General features: G+C 42.3%; 1 protein-coding gene across 2 annotated transcripts in view; it reads right to left on the reverse strand.

Moving 5' to 3' along the window:
* Window positions 1-21,110, reverse strand: part of ADAMTS12 (ADAM metallopeptidase with thrombospondin type 1 motif 12) — a 366,598-nt gene that overhangs the window by 7,373 nt on the left and 338,115 nt on the right. For both annotated transcript variants that reach the window (XM_005556663.4, XM_073995108.1), the window contains exons 21-23: window positions 18,442-18,618; window positions 15,195-15,338; window positions 4,007-4,166 (exon numbers count right to left, since the gene is read on the reverse strand). In XM_005556663.4, the coding sequence (XP_005556720.3) occupies window positions 4,007-4,166; window positions 15,195-15,338; window positions 18,442-18,618 (481 nt within the window). The remainder of the gene's footprint in view (window positions 1-4,006; window positions 4,167-15,194; window positions 15,339-18,441; window positions 18,619-21,110) is intronic.

Here is a 21,110-nt window from a genome sequence, read left to right on the forward strand (position 1 = left end):
GCCCTGGTTGTGGGTTGAACTGTATCCTTTGAAATGTACCCCAGCGTTGAAGTCCTCACCCTTTGTATCTGTGAATGTGATCTGATTTGGAAATAAGATCTTGGTAGATAGAATTATGATGTCAGTTAAGATGAGGTCACTATGAACTAGGGTGGGTCCTTCAACCAATCTAAGTGGTGTCCTTATAAAAAGAGGAGAAGAGACACAGAGACAGACACACAAACAGAGGAGGAAAAGCTGTGCTGAGACACAGACACAGAGAGGAAAGACAGCCATATGGTAATGGAGGCAGAGACTGGAATTCAGTTTCTGTAAGCTGAGGAATGCCAGTGACGGCTGGCAACAGCCAGAAGCCAGGAGAATGACTGTGGCCCTACCAATACCTTGATTTTGGACTTCTAGCCTCCAGAACTGTGAGAGAATAGATTTCTGTTGTCTTTAGTCACCTAGTTCATTACAGTTTGTTATGGCAGCATGAATATTTGTACTTGTAGCCCAGGAAGCTAATACACCCCTTCCTCCATGAAAGTAGAAAAAACACAGACACAAATTATTAAGCATATACCACATACTAGGCAATGTTTGACATATACTATACCATTTGATTGTCACAGAAATCAATAGATGTGGGTGCATCTATTCTTTTAATAACTGAGGGTTCCACAGAAGCTTAGCAATCGACCCAACATCACACAGCTGGCATATAGATGGTGCCACTGGAAACTGAATGTTGTCTCAATAGCTCCCAAGCTTTGTCTCTGAGAGAGTGAATCTTGTGTACTGGTGATGGGGCAGGAGAAGATCACATGAATAGGTCTTCTCTGCCCAGAACATCTTTTTTCCTCAACACAGGAGGCCCACTTGTCAGGTTAGGTCAACACCTAAATGACTGAAAGAGACTCAACCAAGCCTGGAATCCTCATATGCTCCTGGAAACCATGAGATCAAGAGCCTTGCTTTTCAATAGTCCTTGGAGTCTGGATACATGCTAGGTCCTGGGGCCCTCCTTTTTGAGAGTGGGGGACCAGAAGGAAGAGTGGAAGATAAGAGTGGCTTATATTGGCAGTCTGTGTTCCAGAGCTATGTTTAGCAACTCATTTAGATGATAACCATGAGCCCATCATGGTGACAGGGCTCAATTACATCAGTTCTCCCTATTGCTGTGAAACAATGAAAGCTTGTTGTGTTCATCAGTCAATTGGATTCCACTTCCAAAGTACATACAATGCTTATAATTATGGGCAACTTGGAGGGGAGATCCCAGTTTGCCTCTGCTGGTTCAACAGAAACCACATTTGGAAATTTAAAGGGACAGTTATACGCCTGTATCTTTGTTGTCATCTGTGTTATCAGGGGATAATATTTTGTTCACCAAAGAAGCCTGGAAAACAATTTCAATGTTGTTGACAAATACAGTTTCCATGACTTTGGGTTCCTTGAGGCTAAGAGCTGTCTTTTACTCATGTCTTTCTTCTCAGCTCTTAGCACTTCTCTGAGACATTTTGTGATCAATAATATTTTGTTGAATAAGTGAATGAATGAGATCCTATTCATCTGGCAGAATATTCTTCAGTAGAAAATTTACCAACACAAATGTTCATTTGTATCAACACATCAACACTGGATCTAAGTATTCTTTCTTTTTTTTCTTTTCTTTTTTTTTTTTTTGCCTTTTCTACCTAAAAGTAGCAGCAGCAGCAACCACAAAACAACCCCAGGAATGGTAAGCTTAAGGGTTTTGCTTTTGTTTTTTAATCAATATGAATGTAATGCTGAGAATAAAGGTTATACTTGGTAAATGAATTTTCTTGATTTTTTTTCCACATTGATACATGGAAAGGGTTTTGTAGGCACTAATGTGGAAATAGTAGTTCCAATTTAGATTTTAAGTCATTAAAACTTCAGATGGTTTCTAAAAGAAGTAAAATGACCTGGAGAAAACTAAATCTTATATGAATTCATACCTGATATTATAAAATATACTTAGGATTATCTTATGTTTATTATGAAAGCTGACTGACAAGAACCTGGGCATTGAATGAATATTTTCAAAGAATTTTAGAGAATTATAGGGGTCAGGGTGGGTGGCTGGCTTCTTAAATCAAGGAATTTCTTACAGCTCCTCTTTCATTTTCCTTCTATGTGAGTAGGCATGGCTCTGCCTTCAGAAGCTAGTAATTAACTTTTGTGGCCCTGATATTTGTCAGTGAATGGAATTCATTGTTAAGCACATCAATTGCCAGCCAACTATTGGTCGCCATTTATTTTGTGTGAGATTTCAAGATGAAAACTACAATCTATGCACTTAACCCTGTTTTGATTATTGAAGATTTTATTGTCCAGCCATAGGACAGTTGAAGACAACCTACATATAATTCAAAATAACAAGCCCTAACACTAGGCATGGTCAACCAAGAGTAAGTGGCTGCTTCAGTTATATAAAAAATAACACAACATAGAAGGGATTCTATAGCCTCAACTGTTTAAAGTATGGTACCATAGAAAGAGATGAAATGAAAGGAAAAGAGTCTCAGATTGGGCCCTTGGTCTAGAACAAGGTGCTTCTCAAACTTTGATGTGCATGTGAATCACCAGGGATCTTGTTAAATGAAGATTCTAATTCAGTAGGTCTAGAGTGAGGCCCAAGAGCCTCAAATTCCCAGGAGATGCCAATTCAGCTTGTCCAGGGACCATATTTTGAGAAGCAAGAGTCTGGAAGACATGAATAACACCTCAGAAAATGAGCTCTAGGTGACTTCTGCTGGAATTTCAAGTAAGGCCAATGAAAGCCACCCTTAAGTGCAAGTCAGTAAGAAGCTACCTGTGATAATCATACCTAAAGCATTTCCTTGCTCAGTGCATTTTGATCAGGATTTCCAGACCAGATCTCTCTCCTGGCCTCCACACCTGTACAGCAAACGAATCACAGGACACCCCTACCTAGATGACTCACAGACTCCTTAACAAACACGTTCCAAACAGAACTCACTACCTTCTCTCTTTCCCAAAGCCCCTGTTAGGCTTCCTCTCTCAGTGCATGGTAGCTTCATCTACTCAGCTGCTCAAGCCAAAATTATGGGCATTAGCCTTTCTCTCCTTTCTCCTGGCACAAAGGGCTATCGAATTTTTCTTTTAATGAGCTACTGAATGTACTCACTTCTCTGTTTTTAATTTAATTTAGAAATTTTACATGTCAATGAAGCCCAGACAATCAGTGGAATGGACATTATAGATCATAGCTGAACCTACCCAGCCCGTAGGAGCTCCTTTGTCTCTCACACAGAGAGCCTCCTGCAAATTCACTTCTCCTGGGGTAGGCCCTGTCCAATGGCTGAAGAGCGTGGGAGTGTGAATGTACAGCTTGCTGGCTCAGGAGCAGACAACTCGGGGGTACAACCTATGCTCTGGAGCTGCCTGGAGGAGCAGTCTGAAGCTAGGACTCAGGTTCCTGAGAAGGCATCCTGGCTGTGTCTCCTCCCTTTTCCATGTGGCTTCCTCCACTCCCTTAATGATCTTCCCTGGAAATACTTAATGAACCCCTTGCACACACACTTTCACCCCAGAACCTGCCTCTGGGGAACCTGGCCTAACATAGTGGTACCAGATTTATAGAGAGGACCATTTCACACTTGACTGGGTTTCTGAGAAAGGCTGGGATATCTCTTAAGACATCTTTGAAAGCACAGAAGTAATTCTCATCCATGTTGGATGACATCAGTGTGAACAGGCTTAGAGAGACTATTTTATGACAGTCAATAAATAATAATAATTTAAAAAGAAAATAATTAAAAAAATAAAAAAGAAAAATGGATGAGATACTCTCTCAAGAAGTTAAGATTCAAACCTCACCAAATCAGATAGCTTGTTCCCAGGGTTACTGGCTGACCTCTTTAACATTAAGATTTTCTGTTGAGTAAAAGAAATGTAAAGCTATCTACAAGTTATATCATGCAGGATGACATTTGTGCAAAGATCTCTTTCTCCCCAAGCAAACCCATTCACCCACCGGCACTTTTCTTGCAGGCCTGCTCGTTGCATTTTTTGAATTCTGGAGGTCTGGGTTCGTGATCACACAGGCATTGGTCTTGGTCTTCAGTTTTATTGTTCTCTGAGGGCACACAATGGACAGTCCTCTTCTGAAAGCCACCTCCACAGGAAGTGGAACACTGAAAGAGAGGGTGAACAGAGAGTCGGAAGTCATCCCCACGACTCCCAAGGAAACACCAGTAGAACACCTCCAACCCCACTGTGGTCAAGAATGGAAATGTCTCAATAACCAGAAACCTTTTTGAAGGAGTCATAGAATAAAGGCACTGATAATTTGGAGATGTGAGTTTAGAAAGACTCTATACTATAGGCCGTGTGGATTGGATCTGACTGAGTTTACTATTAGGTTCTCTGCAGAACGTTCTCCTCTTTCACATATTTCAGAATGGTCTGATGCCTTTCATCACACGACTACAGCACTGGGCTCCAGGAACCTATGTTGGTGCCATGGGACCCAGCCAGGCCACACAAGACTGGTCTAGGGAAGGTCCCTGCATCAAGCGGGGCCAATAAGTCACTTCCTTGGGAATTTGAATTGAGACGCAGCAAGAAATTCCATCTAAGGCTGAAATTTGAGAACTTGGGTGTTGTTGGTGGCCACATTTCCTGCCAAGTAAAATGAGTGAAAACCAAATGGAAGAAAAGGTGAATGGAATGAAGCATGTGCTTAGAGAGGAACAGGAAGGAGGGAGGCATTGCCCATGGGGTTCGCACCCTTGGTTCTAGCTGGAACTCCCAACCCAAACATTCATCTTTGCATCATGAGTATATGGAGTGAAACATATGGAGGGAGGCTGAACTGCAAGCAAAGCAGAATACAATTCCATATCTGGGTCGTGGTACCTTGGTCTGAACTAATTTTGATTTGGGGCTGGGGATTGGATGTGAGGGAAAGGGGTGGAACTACTAGGAGAGATGAGCATTGGGTAAAAAGAGAAGTGGGAGGGAAAGACCCCAGTGGCATGGAGAGAATGTGGAATGGGGGTAGGGACAGGGCTGAGCATGGAAGCTGGGGAAGAAACAGAGCAACAGCAGACCCGGCTCTGTGACTAGCCGGACCAGGTCCTCTCAAGCCATTCTAACGATAAGGTTCCACTGCAATGTTATGATCACCCACCTGGCTGCAGGAGGGAGATTCGCTGGCCTGTAGAAGCAGTTTACATAAGATTCTTCAGGATGTAAAAAAATGTGCCTGAATTTACCACATATGCTCTTTTCTTAAATTATTATTTTTTGAGGTAAAATATATAAAACATAAAATATACCATTTAAACCATGTTTTTGAGACAAGGTCTGGCTCTATCACCCAGGCTGGAAGGCAGTGGCACAGTCTCGGCTCACTGCAACCTCCCTCTCCCTGGTTCAAGTGATTCTCCTATCTCAGACTCCCAAGTAACTGGGACTACAGGTGTGTGCCACCACACCTGGTTACTTTTTCCTCTGGCACACTCGCTAAGTCAACTGGAAGTTTAGTCATCTGTTTCCAGATTCCAATTTTTTTTTTTTTTTTTTTTTTTTTTTTTGTGAGGGGGAGCTAAAGATAGATCAGGGTAATTTTACAGATTCCAAAATTGTATGGACCCATCTCTCTGCTCTTGTCTCCTGCCCCCATCTTTGTCCTTGTGGGCTTGTGCCAGTTGTAGTATTTTATCCCTTCTGCCTATTTAGTGGAGTTTTGGGAACAAAGGAAAATGTATATGTTCAATCCATAGCTTGTGTAGTTTCACCTAATAACAGATCATGAAGGTTATGAGTGATTCCAAAGGCTGGCCTGGTAGGTGTTAACCACTCTCTCATTATCCCCCCATTCTTTGCTATGCATAATTGGTGAATTCCTGACACACAGCATTTCTAAGGAACTTCAACCCATGTCCACTCCCAACAGACTCACCTGGAACTCCTTCAGGGAGTTGAAAGGGAGGTTTAAAAATGTTCTCTTACAATTTTTAATCTTCCATGAGATTGTTTCTCTAAATGGGCCCAAACTTACAGCATTTTTATGACTTCACATTACATCACATTTTCTCTTTTAGATGTCATGTTTGCTTTGATTAGAGGTACTTATTTTGCTATACAGAGTTCTGAGATATTTATGAAGAGCCTAGTCCTGAAATATATCTAGGCAGCTGGGGCAAGGCCTGCCAGGAGTAAGCATGGCCTTTGCTCAGGCCCATGTGGCTGGAGAAGGCCACTGCTGCCTTGATCCAATCTGCCATGATTCTAATGATGAATTTCGGCAAGTTCATGGCTAGACTAGGCACACAAATCTTGCTCATAGCAGTGAATATTAGTTTGGTAACTATTTATTGGGTGACAACAGATAAACATCCTAACAAAGGGGAAACTGTTAAGTATATATGATCAATCAACTTGATGGAATATTACTGTAAAGAAAGGATTAACATTGGTCCTGGTTCAGAGTACTTGGAGAGAAAAATGACCTTGAAGTATGGTTTTCTTGGACACTACAGAGTTAAGGTAAATGCAAAAGATGATGACTGTCGTGTCTACTAGGAAATTGCTGACTGTAGAACTGTTCCCTACTGGAGGCCTGTGAGTTGGCATGTGTGACCAAAATAGTTTAAAATATTGGCAGGAAACTGAGGCTGAGGCTTCTTTGTGTCAAGGTGACCTGTGTGCACCTTGGCTCTCATTTCTTGCTACCCATACATACCACGCTTGACAGACAAGGAAGCAAATGAAGTTGTACTCTTGGATAGTTGCTGAAATTGTATCCTTCGGTAGCAACCTCCTGCAGAGATGAGGCTGTTGTGCCTAATATAATTCCTGCTTGTATCCTTCTACACAGCTAAGTGAATTTGGTGTTAGAGTCAAGCCTATTGTGCCTCACATGTCTGACTGCCAATAGACCGCCAATTTGACACAGCATTAGAGTGGATCATGGCTGTGCTGGTGCAACTATGCAGCTATGAATAATGAGAATTACAAACTGTATAGCAACCTACAGATAGCTGGGGGCATTATGTTGGGCAAAATACTGCATTCCCGTGTGTGTAATAATTACAACCATCGAAACATACATGCATGGGAACAAGTCACTTTATAAAAATGTTAGTAGTTGTGATGTTAGTGTATCAGACCATCTTGGCTCCCCTGTCTCCCAGCTCGTGGCCCTAGGATCTGTCCCAGCTGAGGTGGCAACCAATTTTCTGAAAGCACAACCCAGTGGCCTTCACCTCATGCCATTTGTATTAGCCTGGTTTCACACTGCTATAAAGACATACCTGAGACTGGGTAATTTATAAAGAAAAGAGGTTTAATTGACTCAGAGTTCCACAGGGCTGGGGAGGCCTCAGGAAACTTACAATCATAGTGGAAGGGAAGAGGCACGTCTTACATGGCAGCAGGTGAGAGAGAGTGGTGAGTGAAGTGGGAAGAGCCCCTTATAAAACCATCAGATCTTGTGAGAAATCACTGACTATCACAAGAACAGCATAGGGGAACTGCCCCCATGATGCACTCACCTGCCTCTGGGTCTCTCCTTTAACACGTGAGAATTACAATCTGAGATGAGATTTGGGTGGGGACACAGAGCCAAACCATATCACCATGCCTCATGCCTCCCTGCTTCTGATTGGGCTTTCTTGTTGCCAATGAGAAATGAGACACAATGGGACTTGCTCAGTGCCCATATCTGGACAATTCAGAAGTATGGAGATATTAGCCCTCTAAAGGGAGACTCCACCAAAGGGAGACAGGAGTCAGTGGATAACTCTTCTCCTTTCCTACTCGTCCCTCCCTTCCTGGATAAACTGCCATAACACGCAGTAGTTCACACAGTTTTTAGAAGCCTTACTGTGAGAATCAGCAATCAGTTGCTCCTGACACCAAGCGATGGTCAGTTAGGTAAGATAATCAATCTAGTAACACACCAATTCATTTTTGACTCCCCTTCTCTGCCTCCTTTCTCTTTTCTGTCACCCCTGCTTCCCTGGCATTGAATTTTCGAATAAAGTTAAATTTTTTCTCGAGACTTTATTTGATAGAAAATCCAGGATAAGACAAGTCAGAATGATGGCAGAATCTGTCCATGGGATAATTTTCTTTATTTTGTTTTTCTGAGATGGAGTCTTGCTCTGTCACCCAGGCTGGAGTGCAGTGGTGCAATCTCGGCTCACTGTGCCCTCCGCGTCTTAGGTTCAAGTGATCCTCCTGCCTCAGACTCCCAAGTAGCTGGGATTACAGGCATGTACCACCACATCTGGCTAATTTTTAAATTTTTAGTAGAGATGGGGTTTCACAATGTTGGCCAGGCTGGTCTCGAATCAAACTCCTGACCTCAGGTGATCCACCTGCCTCAGCCTCCCAAAGTGCTAGGAGTACAGGCATGAGTCACCATGCCCGGCCAGAATTTTATTTTCAATATTGCTGATTGAGTGTTATTTATGCAATAAACAAACTTAGGGAGAATAATACCTCTTTCCTTCATTTACGGTTTATTTTGTTCCATCAAACAGGCTGGCCATCGGGCAAACTGATCTGTGGACTGACAAGAGGCCTGAAACTCACTAAGTCTGACTATGTCTAAAGCTTTAGGACAGATGCCAACTCCTCTTTGCTCTAGGAAAAGCCAGAGCATCCAAGGTGCTGGGTATAAAACAGCTGTTTCTTAGGCTGTATGTCTCTGGAATAGCTTTAATATTTGATCTTTTCTCTTTTGAAAGTATTTGATCTTTTCCCTTCTGAACTCAAGACCCACAGCAGCCATGGGTCAACTTTTAGCAGACTTAGAGGTATTCAGTGGCAGAAATATGAAAACCAAAGTATATAGAAACATACTATAAATCAATGAACACATTGAATATTTACAATGAATATAGATTATTTTTGTAATCAAAAGAAAATACATGTTATTTTATTTTTATTTTTTTGCTTAAGTATAGTGGCAAGAAACCATTTTTTTAAAAAGCTAAAGTAGATTGAGGTTCCAAGATGGTCGAACAGGAACACCTCTGGTCTGCAGTTCCCAGCGAGATCAACACAGAAGACAAGTGATTTCTGCATTTCCAACTGAGGTACCTGGTTCACCTCACTGGGACTGGTTGGACAGTGGGTGCAGCTGTCCTTGCACCACAGAGGGCGAGCCAAAGCAGGGCGGGGCATTGCCTCACCTGGGAAGTGCAAGGGGTTCCCTATCCTAGCCAAGGGAAGCCATGACAGACTGTACCTGGAAAAATGGAATATTCCCACCCAAATACTGCACTTTTCGAAGGTCTCAGCAACTGGCAGACAAGTATAATCTCTCCCGTGCCTGGTTTGGCAGGTCCCACGCCCATGGAGCCTTGCTCACTGCTAGCGCAGCAGTCTGAGATTGAACGGCAAGGTGACAACCTGGCTGGGGGAGGGGTATCTGCCATTGCTGAGGCTTGAGTAGGTAAACAAAGTGGCTGGGAAGCTCGAACTGGGTAGAGCCCACCTCAGCTCAGCAAGGCCAACTGCCTCTGTAGACTCCACCTCTGTGGGCAGGGCATAGCTGAACAAAAGGCAGCAGACAACTTCTACAGACTTAAACGTCCCTGTCTGACAGCTCTGAAGAGAGCAGTGGTTTTCCCAGCATGGCGTTTGAGCTCTGAGAACGGACAGACTGCCTCCTCAAGTGGGTCCCTGATCCCTGTATAGCCTAATTGGAAGACACCACCCAGTAGAGGCCGACAGACACCTCATATAGGCAGCTGACCCTCTGGGACGAAGCTTCCAGGGGAAGGATCAGGCAGCAACATTTGCTGTTCTGCAATATTTGCTGTTCTGCAGCCTCCGCTGGTGATACCCAGGCAAACAAGGTCTGGAGTGGACCTCCAGCAAACTCCAACAGCCCTGCAGCTGAGGGACCTGACTGTTAGAAGGAAAACTAACAAACAGAAAGGAATAGCATCAACATCAACAAAAAAGACATCTACACCAAAACCCAATCTGTAGGTCACCAACATCAAAGACCAAAAGTAGATAAAACCACAAAGATGGGGAGAAACCAGAGCAGAAAAGCTGAAAAATTCTAAAAACCAGAGTGCCTCTTCTCCTCCAAAGGATGACAGTTCCTCACCAGCAACGGAACAGAGCTTGATGGAGAATGATTTTGACAAGTTGACAGAAGTAGGCTTCAGAAGGTCGGTAATAACAAACTTCTCTGAACTAAAGGAGCATGTTCTAACCCATCACAAGGAAGATAAAAACCTTGGAAAAAAGGTTATATGAATGGTTAACTAGAATAAACAGTGAAGAGAAGACCTTAAAAGACCTGATGGAGCTGAAAACTATGGCATGAGAACTTTGTGATGCATGCACAAGCTTCAGTAGCCGATTCAATCAAGTGGAAGAAACAGTATCAGTGTTTGAAGATCAAATTAATGAAATAAAGTGAGAAGACAAGTTTAGAAAAAACAGAGTAAAAAGGAACAAACAAAGCCTCCAAGAAATATGGGACTACATGAAAAGACCAGATCTACGTTTGATTAGTGTACCTGAAAGTGATGGAGAGAATGGAACCAAGTTGGAAAACACTCCTCAAGATATTATTCAGGAGAACTTCCCTAACCTAGCAAGGCAGGCTAACATTCAAATTCAGGAAATACAGAGATCACCACAAAGGTACTCCTTGAGAATAGCAACCCCAAGACACATAATTATCAGATTCACCAAGGCTGAAATGAAGGAAAAAATGTTAAGGGCAGACAGAGAGAAAGGCTGGGTTACCCACAAAGCGAAGCTCATCAGACTAACAGTGGATCTCTCAGCAGAAACCCTACAAGACAGAAGAGAGTGGGGGCCAATATTCAACATTCTTAAAGAAAAGAATTTTAAACCCAGAATTTCATATCCAGCCAAACTAAGCTTCATAAGTCAAGGAGAAATAAAATCCTTTACAGATAAGCAAATGCTGAGAGATTTTGTCACCACCAGGCCTGCCTTACAAGAGCTCCTGAAGGAAGCACTAAACATGGAAAGGAACAACTGGTACCAGCCACTGCAAAAACATGCCAAATTGTAAAGACCATCGATGCTATGAAGAAACTGCATCAATTAATGGGCAAAATAACCAGCTAACATCATAATGACAGGCTCAAATTCACATATAACAATACTACCCTTAAATGTAAATAGGCTAAATGCCCCAATTAAAAGACACAGACTGGCAAATTGGATAAAGAGTCAAGACCCATCAGTGTGCTGTATTCAGGAGACTCATCTCACATGCAGAAATACACATAGGCTCAAAGTGAAGGGATGGAGGAAGATCTACCAAGCAAATGGAAAGCAAAAAAAAGCAGGGTTTGCAATCCTAGTCTCTAATAAAACAGACTTTAAACCAACAAAGATCAAAAGAGACAAAGAAAGCCATGACATAATGGTAAAGGGATCAATTCAACAAGAAGAGCTAACTATCCTAAATATATATTCACCCAATACTGGAGCACCCAGATTCATAAAGCAAGTCTGTAAAGACCTACAAAGAGTCTTAGACTCCCAAACAATAATAATGGGAGATTTAACTTCCCACTGTCAATATTAGACAGATCAACAAGACAGAAGGTTAACAAGGGTCTCCAGGACTTGTTCTCAGCTCTGCACCAAGCAGACCTATTTGACATCTACAGAACTCTCCACCCCAAATGAACAGAAGATACATTCTTCGCAGCACCGCCTCACATTTATTCTAAAATTGACCACATAATTGGAAGGAAAGCACTCCTTAGCAAATGTAGAAGAACAGAAATCACAACAGACTGACTCTCAGACCACAGTGCAATCAAATTAGAACTCAGAATTAAGAAACTCACTCAAAACTGTACAACCACATGGAAACTGAACAACCTGCTCTTGAATGACTACTGGGTAAATAACAAAATGAAGGCAGAGATAAAGATGTTCTTTGAAACCAAAGAAAAGAAAGATACAACATACCAGAATCTCTGGGACACATTTAAAGCAGTGTGTAGAGGGAAATTTATAGCACTAAATGCCCACAAGAGAAAGCAGGAAAGATCTAAAATCGACATCCTAACATCACAATTAAAAGAACTAGAGAAGCAAGAGGAAACAAATTCAAAAGCTAGCAGCAGGCAAGAAAACAACTAAGGTCAGATCAGAACGGAAGGAGACAGAGACACAAAAAACCCTTCAAAAAATCAATGAATCCAGGAGCTGGTTTTTTGAAAAGATCAACAAAATAGATAGACTGCTAGCAAGACTAATAAAGAAGAAAAGAGAGAAGAATAAAATAGATGCAATAAAAAATGATACAGGGGATATCACCACCGATCCCACAGAAATACAAACTACCATCAGAGAATACTATAAATAACTCTATGCAAATAAACTAGAAAACCTAGAAGAAATGGATCAATTCCTGGACACATACACCCTACCAAGGCTAAACCAAGAAGAAGTTGAATCTCTCAATAGACCAATTACAGACTCTGAAATTGAGGCAATAATTAAGAGCATACCAACCAAAAAAAGTCCAGGACCAGACGGATTCACAGCCGAACTCTACCAGAGGTACAAAGAGGAGCTGGTACCATTTATTCTGAAACTATTCTAATCAATAGAAAAAGAGGGAATCCTCCCTAACTTATTTTATGAGGCCAGCATCATCCTGATACCAAAGCCTGGCACAGACACAACAAAAAAAGAAAATTTTAGACCAATATCCCTGATGAACATCGATGCAAAAATCCTCAGTAAAACACTGGCAAACCGAATCAAGGAGCACATCAAAAAGCTTATCCACCATGATCAAGTGGGCTTCATCCTTGGGATGCAAGACTGGTTCAACATGTTCAAATCAATAAATGTAATCTATCACATAAACAGAACCAATGACAAAAACCACATGATTATCTCAATAGACGCAGAAAAGGCCTTCGACAAAATTCAACAGCTCTTCATGCTAAAAGCTCTCAATAAATTCAGTATTGATGGAATGTATCTGAAAATAATAAGAGCTATTTATGACAAACCCACAGCCAATATCATACTGAATGGGCAAAAACTGGAAGCATTCCCTTTGAAAACTGGCACAAGACAAGTATGCCCTCTCTCACCACTTCTATTCAACATAGTGTTGCAAATTCTGGCCAGGGCAATCAGGCAAGAGAAAGAAATCAAGGGTATTCAATTAGGAAAAGAGGAAGTCAAATTGTCCCTGTTTGCAGATGACATGATTGTATATTTAGAAAACCCTATTGTCTCAGCCCAAAATTTCCTTAAGCTGATAAGCAACTTCAGCAAAGTCTCAGGATACAAAATCAATGTGCAAAAATCACAAGCATTCCTGTACACCAATAACAGACAAACAGAGCCAAATCATGAGTGAACTCCCATTCACAATTGCTACAAAGAGAATAAAATACCTAGGAATCCAACTTATGAGGGATGTGAAGGACCTCTTCAAGGAGAACTACAAACCACTACTCAACGAAATAAAAGAGGACACAAACAAACGGAAGAACATTCCATGCTCATGGATAGGAAGAATCAATATCGTGAAAATGGCCATACTGCCCAAGGTAATTTATAGATTTAATGCCATCCCCATCAAGCTACTAATGACTTTCTTCACAGAATTGGAAAATACTACTTTAAAGTTCATATGGAACCAAAAAAGAGCCCGCATTGCCAAGACAATCATACGCAAAAAGAAGAAAGCTGGAGGCATCAGGCTACCTGACTTTAAATTATACTACAAGTCTACAGTAACCAAAACAGCATGGTACTGGTACCAAAATAGATATATAGACCAATAGAACAGAAAAGAGGCCTCAGATACAACACCACACATCTACAGTCATCTGATATTTGACAAACCCCACAAAAACAAGCAATGGGGAAAGGATTCCCTACGTAATAAATGGTGGTGGGAAAACTGGCTAGTCTTATGTAGAAAGCCGAAACTGGATCCCTTCCTTACACCTTATACAAAAATTAATTCAAGATGGATTAAAGACTTAAATGTTAGACCTAAAACCATAAAAACCCTAGAAGAAAACCTAGGCAATACCATTTAGGACATAGGCGTGGGCAAAGACTTCATGACTAAAACACCAAAAGCAATGGCAACAAAAGTCGAAATATACAAATGGGATCCAATTAAACTAAGGAGTTTCTGCACAGCAAAAGAAACTACCATCAGAGTGAACAGGCAACCTCCAGAATAGGAGAAAATTTTGGCGATCTATCCATATGACAAAGGGCTAATATCTAGAATCTGCAAAAAACATAAACAAATTTACAAGAAAACAAATAAACAACTCCATCAAAAAGTGGGCAAAGGATATGAACAGACAGTTCTCAAAAGAAGATATTTATGTAAAACAGACACATGAAAAAATGCTCATCATCACTGGTCATCAGAGAAATGCAAATCAAAACCACAATGAGATACCATCTCATGCCAGTTAGAATGGTGATCATTAAAAAGTCAAGAAACAACAGATGCTGGAGAGGATGTGGAGAAATAGGAATGCTTTTACACTGTTGATGGGAGTGTAAATTAGTTCAACCATTGTGGAAGACAGCATGGTGATTCCTCAAGGATCTAGAACTAGAAATACCATTTGACCCAGCAATCCCATTACTGGGTATATTCCTAAAGAATTATAAATCATGCTACTATAAGGACACATGCATATGTATGTTTATTGCAGCACTATTCACAATAGCAAAGACTTGGAACCAACCCAAATGTCCATCAATGATAGATTGGACTATGAAAATGTGACACATATATACCATGGAATACTATGTAGCCACACAAAAAGGATGAGTTCGTGTCCTTTGTGGGGACATGGATGCAGCTGGAAACTATCATTCTCAGCAAACTATTGCAAGGACAGAAAACCAAGCACTGCATGTTCTCACTCATAGGTGGGAATTGAACAATGAGAACACTTGGACACAGGGTGGGGAACATCACACACTGGGGCCTGTCAGGGGGTGGGGGGCTGGGGGAGGGATAGCATTAGGAGAAATACCTAACGTAAATGATGAGTTGATGGATGCAGCAAACCAACATGACACATGTAACCTATGTAACAAACCTGCATGTTGCGCACATGTACCCTAGAACTTAAAGTATTTAAAAAAAAAAAAAAGCTAAAGTAAAAAAAGTATGTATAAACGAGTCTTACCAGTTCCCAGTTCCCAGTGGCCCAGTGACAGCAAAGGTGCTCATTGCAAGACATGGTGGATGTGGGTCTTTTTGTCCAGTCACAGAGGCCTCCTGGACAGAACACTTCTCTCTCCTGAACTCCGCCTCCACAGGACCTGGAGCACTGATACACAGCAGTGACAAGATTAGGTAAAAGTCGGGTGGAGACACTTTTAATGATAAGTGAAGAACTTCGTATTGTCATTTTGTTGTGTACAGTGTTATTAGGAATATAGGTATCTGTATTGGAATTTATAGCATTCCTGCAAGTTCCTTACAATGACCACTCACTATTTTTCTTTTAAATGGGGAAACAAGAATTAGAGAGAGGCAGAAATATTGATGAAGCAAATCCTGAAGACATAAGGAGGAGAAAAGTCAGAAGATGCCAAATAGTCTAATGTTAAACAATATGTCAAAAGGAAGGAATTTTTTTAAAAAAACCTAAATGAGTGGTCATTCCAGAATGGACATTATTTTATCCACATTTTGTGTTCTGAAAGAAGTTTTTTAGTAACAAAAATGTAAAATTTAGGTTTTTTATAATGATTAGCTCCGACAGCCCAAAAGGGGGGCACACATTTGCAATACAATTTTGTTTGCCTCCTATTAAAATGAGATTTAGTCTTCCTTTTCCACTGCATAAAGTTTTAGAATTAAATTTGTCCATAGTAGGAGTAATAAAATGGATGGATTCACTCAGGACTTAGATGTATTGGCTGTAATACTCATAAAATAAATTCAATATGACAAGTCAGATTTCCAAAGGGGTAGAATTCTGAAACATGTCAGGTTTTTGCTTACTAGAATAATTCTATAAGATACATTAAGTTTTTTTAGGAGGAAATAAAATAATTCGCCAAGAATATTTGAAAAGTTCTTTGAGTATTTTGAAAAGCACTTTGAAAAATCTTAGTTTTAGCATGGTTACAACAATAACAACAAGATAATTATGGCTGTCTTGCAAACATCATGTTCATCACATCAGGTAGTGTGTGTGTGGTAGTATCATAGAAAACAGGGAAATTATATGCAATTAATCTTTTCTGCTCAATAAAAGAACTAATGTAGCACCTTCACAATATTCCAGCTTTGAGAATCAACATCAACTTTTTCCCACTTATTCAATCTGTTTTTAACCCCATCTGAGGAGACAGGGAGAGGAATTCCACATCTGGGGTTCTTGTGCATACCTACCTATGTGCACATAGATTCAGCACCACCTGGCCAAGTTATTTCCAGGAAAAGGGGGTCAAAAAAGTGGTTCTCAAATGTTCCTCAGACCAGCAACTTCAGCATCTTCTGAGTGTTTGTTAGAAATGCAAAATTTCAGGCCCCACCTCAGATCCCCTGAATTGGCCATTCTGGGGGTAGGACCCATCCATCTGTGCATTGACAAGCCCTCCAGGTTGTCCTGAAGCATGATAAAGCTTGACTACCACTGGTGTAGAGATGGTCCCATAGCTAAAATGCATCTGCCCTGGAGGGTAGTCGGGGCGGGCCGATATGCTTGCCAGATGGGTTCATAACATTCCCAGGATGGCAATCAGCACCACAGGCAGGGAAGGTACCTAAAGATGCCCAATTCCTTAACAGCAGCTCCGGGTACTCAACTGACTTTTACATTTTCTATCTCTACTGCTGCTTAAGAGGGAACTCTACCACCTTTGTGGTTTGCTCAAAACAGGCAATTTAGAAAGAAGGGTGAGAGAAGGGCTTCAGGGAACAGGCTCCTGATGGGGATCCTGGAAGCTACTGAGGAAACATAAAGAATAGATCTTTTTCATAACCAGAAAGATTTGATTGCTCATCTTTGATCGCCTGCAAATGCCATTTCTCTGACAGGGCAACCTAAGCTCCTCTCTGAATTCCTGGATTCTGGAAGCTGCTGCCTGAACAGGTCCAGGCCAGGCTCAGTACCTATGGAGAGTTTGGAGGTCTGGGTTCAGAGCCTGGGAGTAGCAGGCACTTCATGTACTCCAGAAGTAGGCAGGGGAAGGAGGATGAAGAGGGGACAGTGGTGGCTGCTGCCCCAGAAAACTCTAGGTAGTGGCCCAGAGCCTCAGGAATCAGCGTGGATGCTTGGCCGGTGGGTGGTAAGTAAGTCGGGGCTCAGTCCTCCACAGGCTTTGACACTAACTCTGTAGCCTCAGGTTGGGATTCTTTGCCTTCGCTTCACTGGCACATGGTAAGTGCCCCGCAAAATAGTTATTGATTCATTCTTTCTCCTTAGTTCACTTTTTGTTCAATGCCTATTGGGCTAAGTTCCATAGCACAGCAGGATCAAAGATGGGCAATCAAAGATGAGCAATCAAATATTTCTTGTTGCGAATGCCTTATGTTTGAATTAAAACTCTATTTATTTTCTCATTGTGTGTCTCAGGTAGGTTTCTCAACCTAAGTCTCAATTTCTTCCCCTATAAAATAGGGTTGAAAATGCCTACCATCCAGGTCATGGAGAGAATTAAACCAAGTATCGTAAGCAAACTGCCTAGTTCCTGGACGCACTCAAAATATGGGGGCTTCCTTTTCTTTATTGGTATTTTTTGGTCTTCTTTCTATCATTTGTGGATGTAGTTGGGAGTATGTTTTAGCTGTTGAGATATTTAAACATTTGCCTGTTGAAAAATGAGATCATCACACTTCACCAAAGAACCTCACCAAAGTAACCTTGTTTCCATGTGTCAAAGTAAAACTAAGACCCAGCAGAGCCAGGGCCCTCATAAAGAGAGCACACACACACACACACTCACTATTTGTACAATGATCTGAGAGATGGAAGAGATGAAACTCTAATATTATACTGTGTGGAAAAGATAGGGCTGTTTCTCCCAGCCCGACTGCAGAAGCCTCGGAGAGGCATGTTAGGCTCTGTCTGCAAATGGCTCTCATCAGACTCGTCCTTGTTCAAATAATCCCATTGTATTCATTTCCCCAGCAGGAACACCAATTCCCCGGTATATCCATTGGGAGACCAGATTGCAACATAACACTGAACTGTTGTGATTAAAACCATAACACATTGTCTTCTCCATGGAATTTTTTCACCTCCTGAAAGTGTTAGACCCATTCGGCTTCCCAGATACAGGGTGGGGTCACTGAACAGAGGCCAGTCATTGGCAGGACGCAGGTGTGGTCTTCCCTGATTTCTACATTTATGCAGTAACACTGAGATTCATGGCTTGCCAGGTTGTGTGAAGACATCGCTCCCTTTCTGGGCGCCATACCTGGCTCCAAGGCTCCACCTGCCACACCCCACAGGGCTCGGGGTTACAGCTCATGCTCAATGGGGGAGGAATGCCGGCCAGGAACTGGCAGTGAAATGGCCTCAGGTTCCGGTGGTCCCGGCTGTCCACGCACTGAATCTCGCGTATCTTGAAGCCCCCACTGCAGTTTCTGGAGCACTGTATGGAAAGCAAAAGCAAAGGCGATCTCTGAGTCATTGGCATCAGGCCTCCCTTCCTTCCCCTCAGCCGTGGAGGTGCCAGGCATCCAGTCATAAAGAGCGGTTAGGTCTAGTTCTGGTGAACCCTGCTTTCCCTCCTACACCACAGAGCAGGAGGCACCCCAGCAGCTCCTGATACCGGGAAACACATGCTTGGCCCAAACTCTGTTGAAGGCCAACAGAGGTGGGTGAGAATTCCAGTTCTGCCACTCACTAGTCACGAGTCCCTGGGCCTGTGACTGAAGTACGCTGAGCCTCAGGTGTCCCATCTCTAAACTGGGGTCATAACTGCTACCTCACAGCTGTAGGGAGATTATAGACCCTGGGGCTGGAGTGCCTGCTGGCACAGCATCTGCTCCAGTGGGTGGCCGTTCCCTCTGGAAGTCAGTATTTACTGGAGGGAGAGTGGCCTGCCTATCCCTTCCCAGGAGTAGGCATTGCTGCTAAGCCTTCACCACCTTTCCTTCAGAATGCTGGTTTTCTCTATGATGCTGGATGCAGAATAGGATAGTATGTCTCTCTCATGAAGGGTCTTGAGTAGGGAAATAAACTGCATAACTACTCAGTGCTTTGACTCATGGGTGTGAGCAAAGGCTGTCCTTGCCCCCACCCTCACCATTCCTCCTGCAGCGCCATCACCTGCAGCCATCACTGAGAGTCTTCTCAGCACTTGCCCCCGATAGCCACTACACAGGCCCTACTCACTCCCCTCCTCTCTGACCCCACCCGCTGTGCAGCAGCCCAGGTTTCCCAGCAGGCTGCTGACTTCCCTTGGACGGTGATAAACACTGATGGGCCTGGGTCACCTACAACCAAGTTTACCCAGCCTGTTCCAGAGTGCTGCTTTGTTGACTCTCTGACCACTTGGATTTTGGCAGTTCCCCACTCCCCCACCTATAAAGATTTTATCTGATCATAACTTGAGTGTCTGGGACTTGCTCTCTGGTCTATTTAGAACTCTAGTGCTTGCTATAGCCCTTCTGCTTATCTTCCCTCTGCAGCCTGGTGTCTCATGGCCAGACCTGGCCTGATGGGTCTTGTCACTGCCCACACTGAGGTGGGGAACTGAGGTAGGTGGGATGGAGGCTAACATCTGTGCTCGTCAGCCCAGGTTCTTCCCCAGGTTCTCCTCGGGTTAATACAATGACCTTGGGGTTCCCATGTCCTGAATGTTCCTTCCTCTATTCTCTGCATTACCCACTACTGTTCTTTTTTTTAATGCCTCAGTTTCAATGGCACCTCTTCTGAGAGGTCCTCCTGGAATACCTGATCTAAAGGAGGTGATTTCTCTTGTAATTTGTCTCAGCTCCTCTTCTGTTTTAATCCCATAAAGCTAAACTGCAGAGCAACTTTTATTGATTTTGTCCATCCTTTCTACTATCCATCACTGCCATGAAAGCAGAGCCTGCCCTGCCCTGTTCTGCATCGCACCATGGGTCCCTAGCACAGGGACAGGCACAGTGTAGATGGCCATTATGAAGCTGTTGAATCAACATTGAATTATGAGAAAATGCCAGCTGGGAGGGCTCCCAATGGGCTAAAGAGACCTCTGGTAATTACAGGATAAATAATGTGTTTCTTTATCCTCTGAATCCTTCCATCAATGATCTCATTGGCAGTCTTGGCCAAGGAAACAAGTCACCAACAAAGGGTGTCCCTTGCTGTAAGGTATATTTTCATCTGGCTCTTCTCTCTGAAGGGTAAAAGACCACGCTGTCTTTCTGGCTATGGTGGAATAGCCATGATTCTAGGGCTGTGGTTGAGGAAAGAAAATTCCTCAAGACTTTTCAGTAGACATAGACCCCAAAACACTGCTCCCCCTTCTTCCTCTGATTGGCAGATTTCATCAATTCACCTAACTTCGAACATCGGTCTGTAGCTTGGAAACACATGGGCCCATGTGACAAGGGGGCAGATTGATGCTCTGATACTTCCATAAATCAAGTGTGTTTAGGTTATCAGAAATAAGCAATACTTGCTAACAGCTTCCCAGAAGTACAAATGGAAAACTTTATTTTCCTGCCACACAATAAACACACAAAGAAAAACAGTAACAGCAAACTTAAAATTCACCACAGAACAAATGAGAAAGCATGCTAATAGCTTCCACTCAAAGCAACTATTTGTCTGACAAAATAAATTTCCAGGAAATAGCACATAGTTAAAACAAGAGTACTTTTTATTAGGAAAAGGGGATTTAAAAGACATAAGCATAAAATGAGACTTTACTTTTTTATTTTCCATTTGTTGGTATAATCTGTTATTCCTAAACTTATTTTTCAAATTAGCATTACTCTTTTGTCAAGAGCATGTTCACATTCAGTGGGAAATAAAATTTATTAATATGCTGAAGTCAGTAATAAGGGAAGACACTCACTAAATCTATGATTATTCCATTCCATTTTCAAAAGAGCCTCTGATTCTGTTAGCAAGAGGGAAGTGACAGCATAT

This window comes from Macaca fascicularis, chromosome 6 (assembly GCF_037993035.2).
Source record: "Macaca fascicularis isolate 582-1 chromosome 6, T2T-MFA8v1.1".
Classification (NCBI taxonomy): domain Eukaryota; kingdom Metazoa; phylum Chordata; class Mammalia; order Primates; family Cercopithecidae; genus Macaca; species Macaca fascicularis.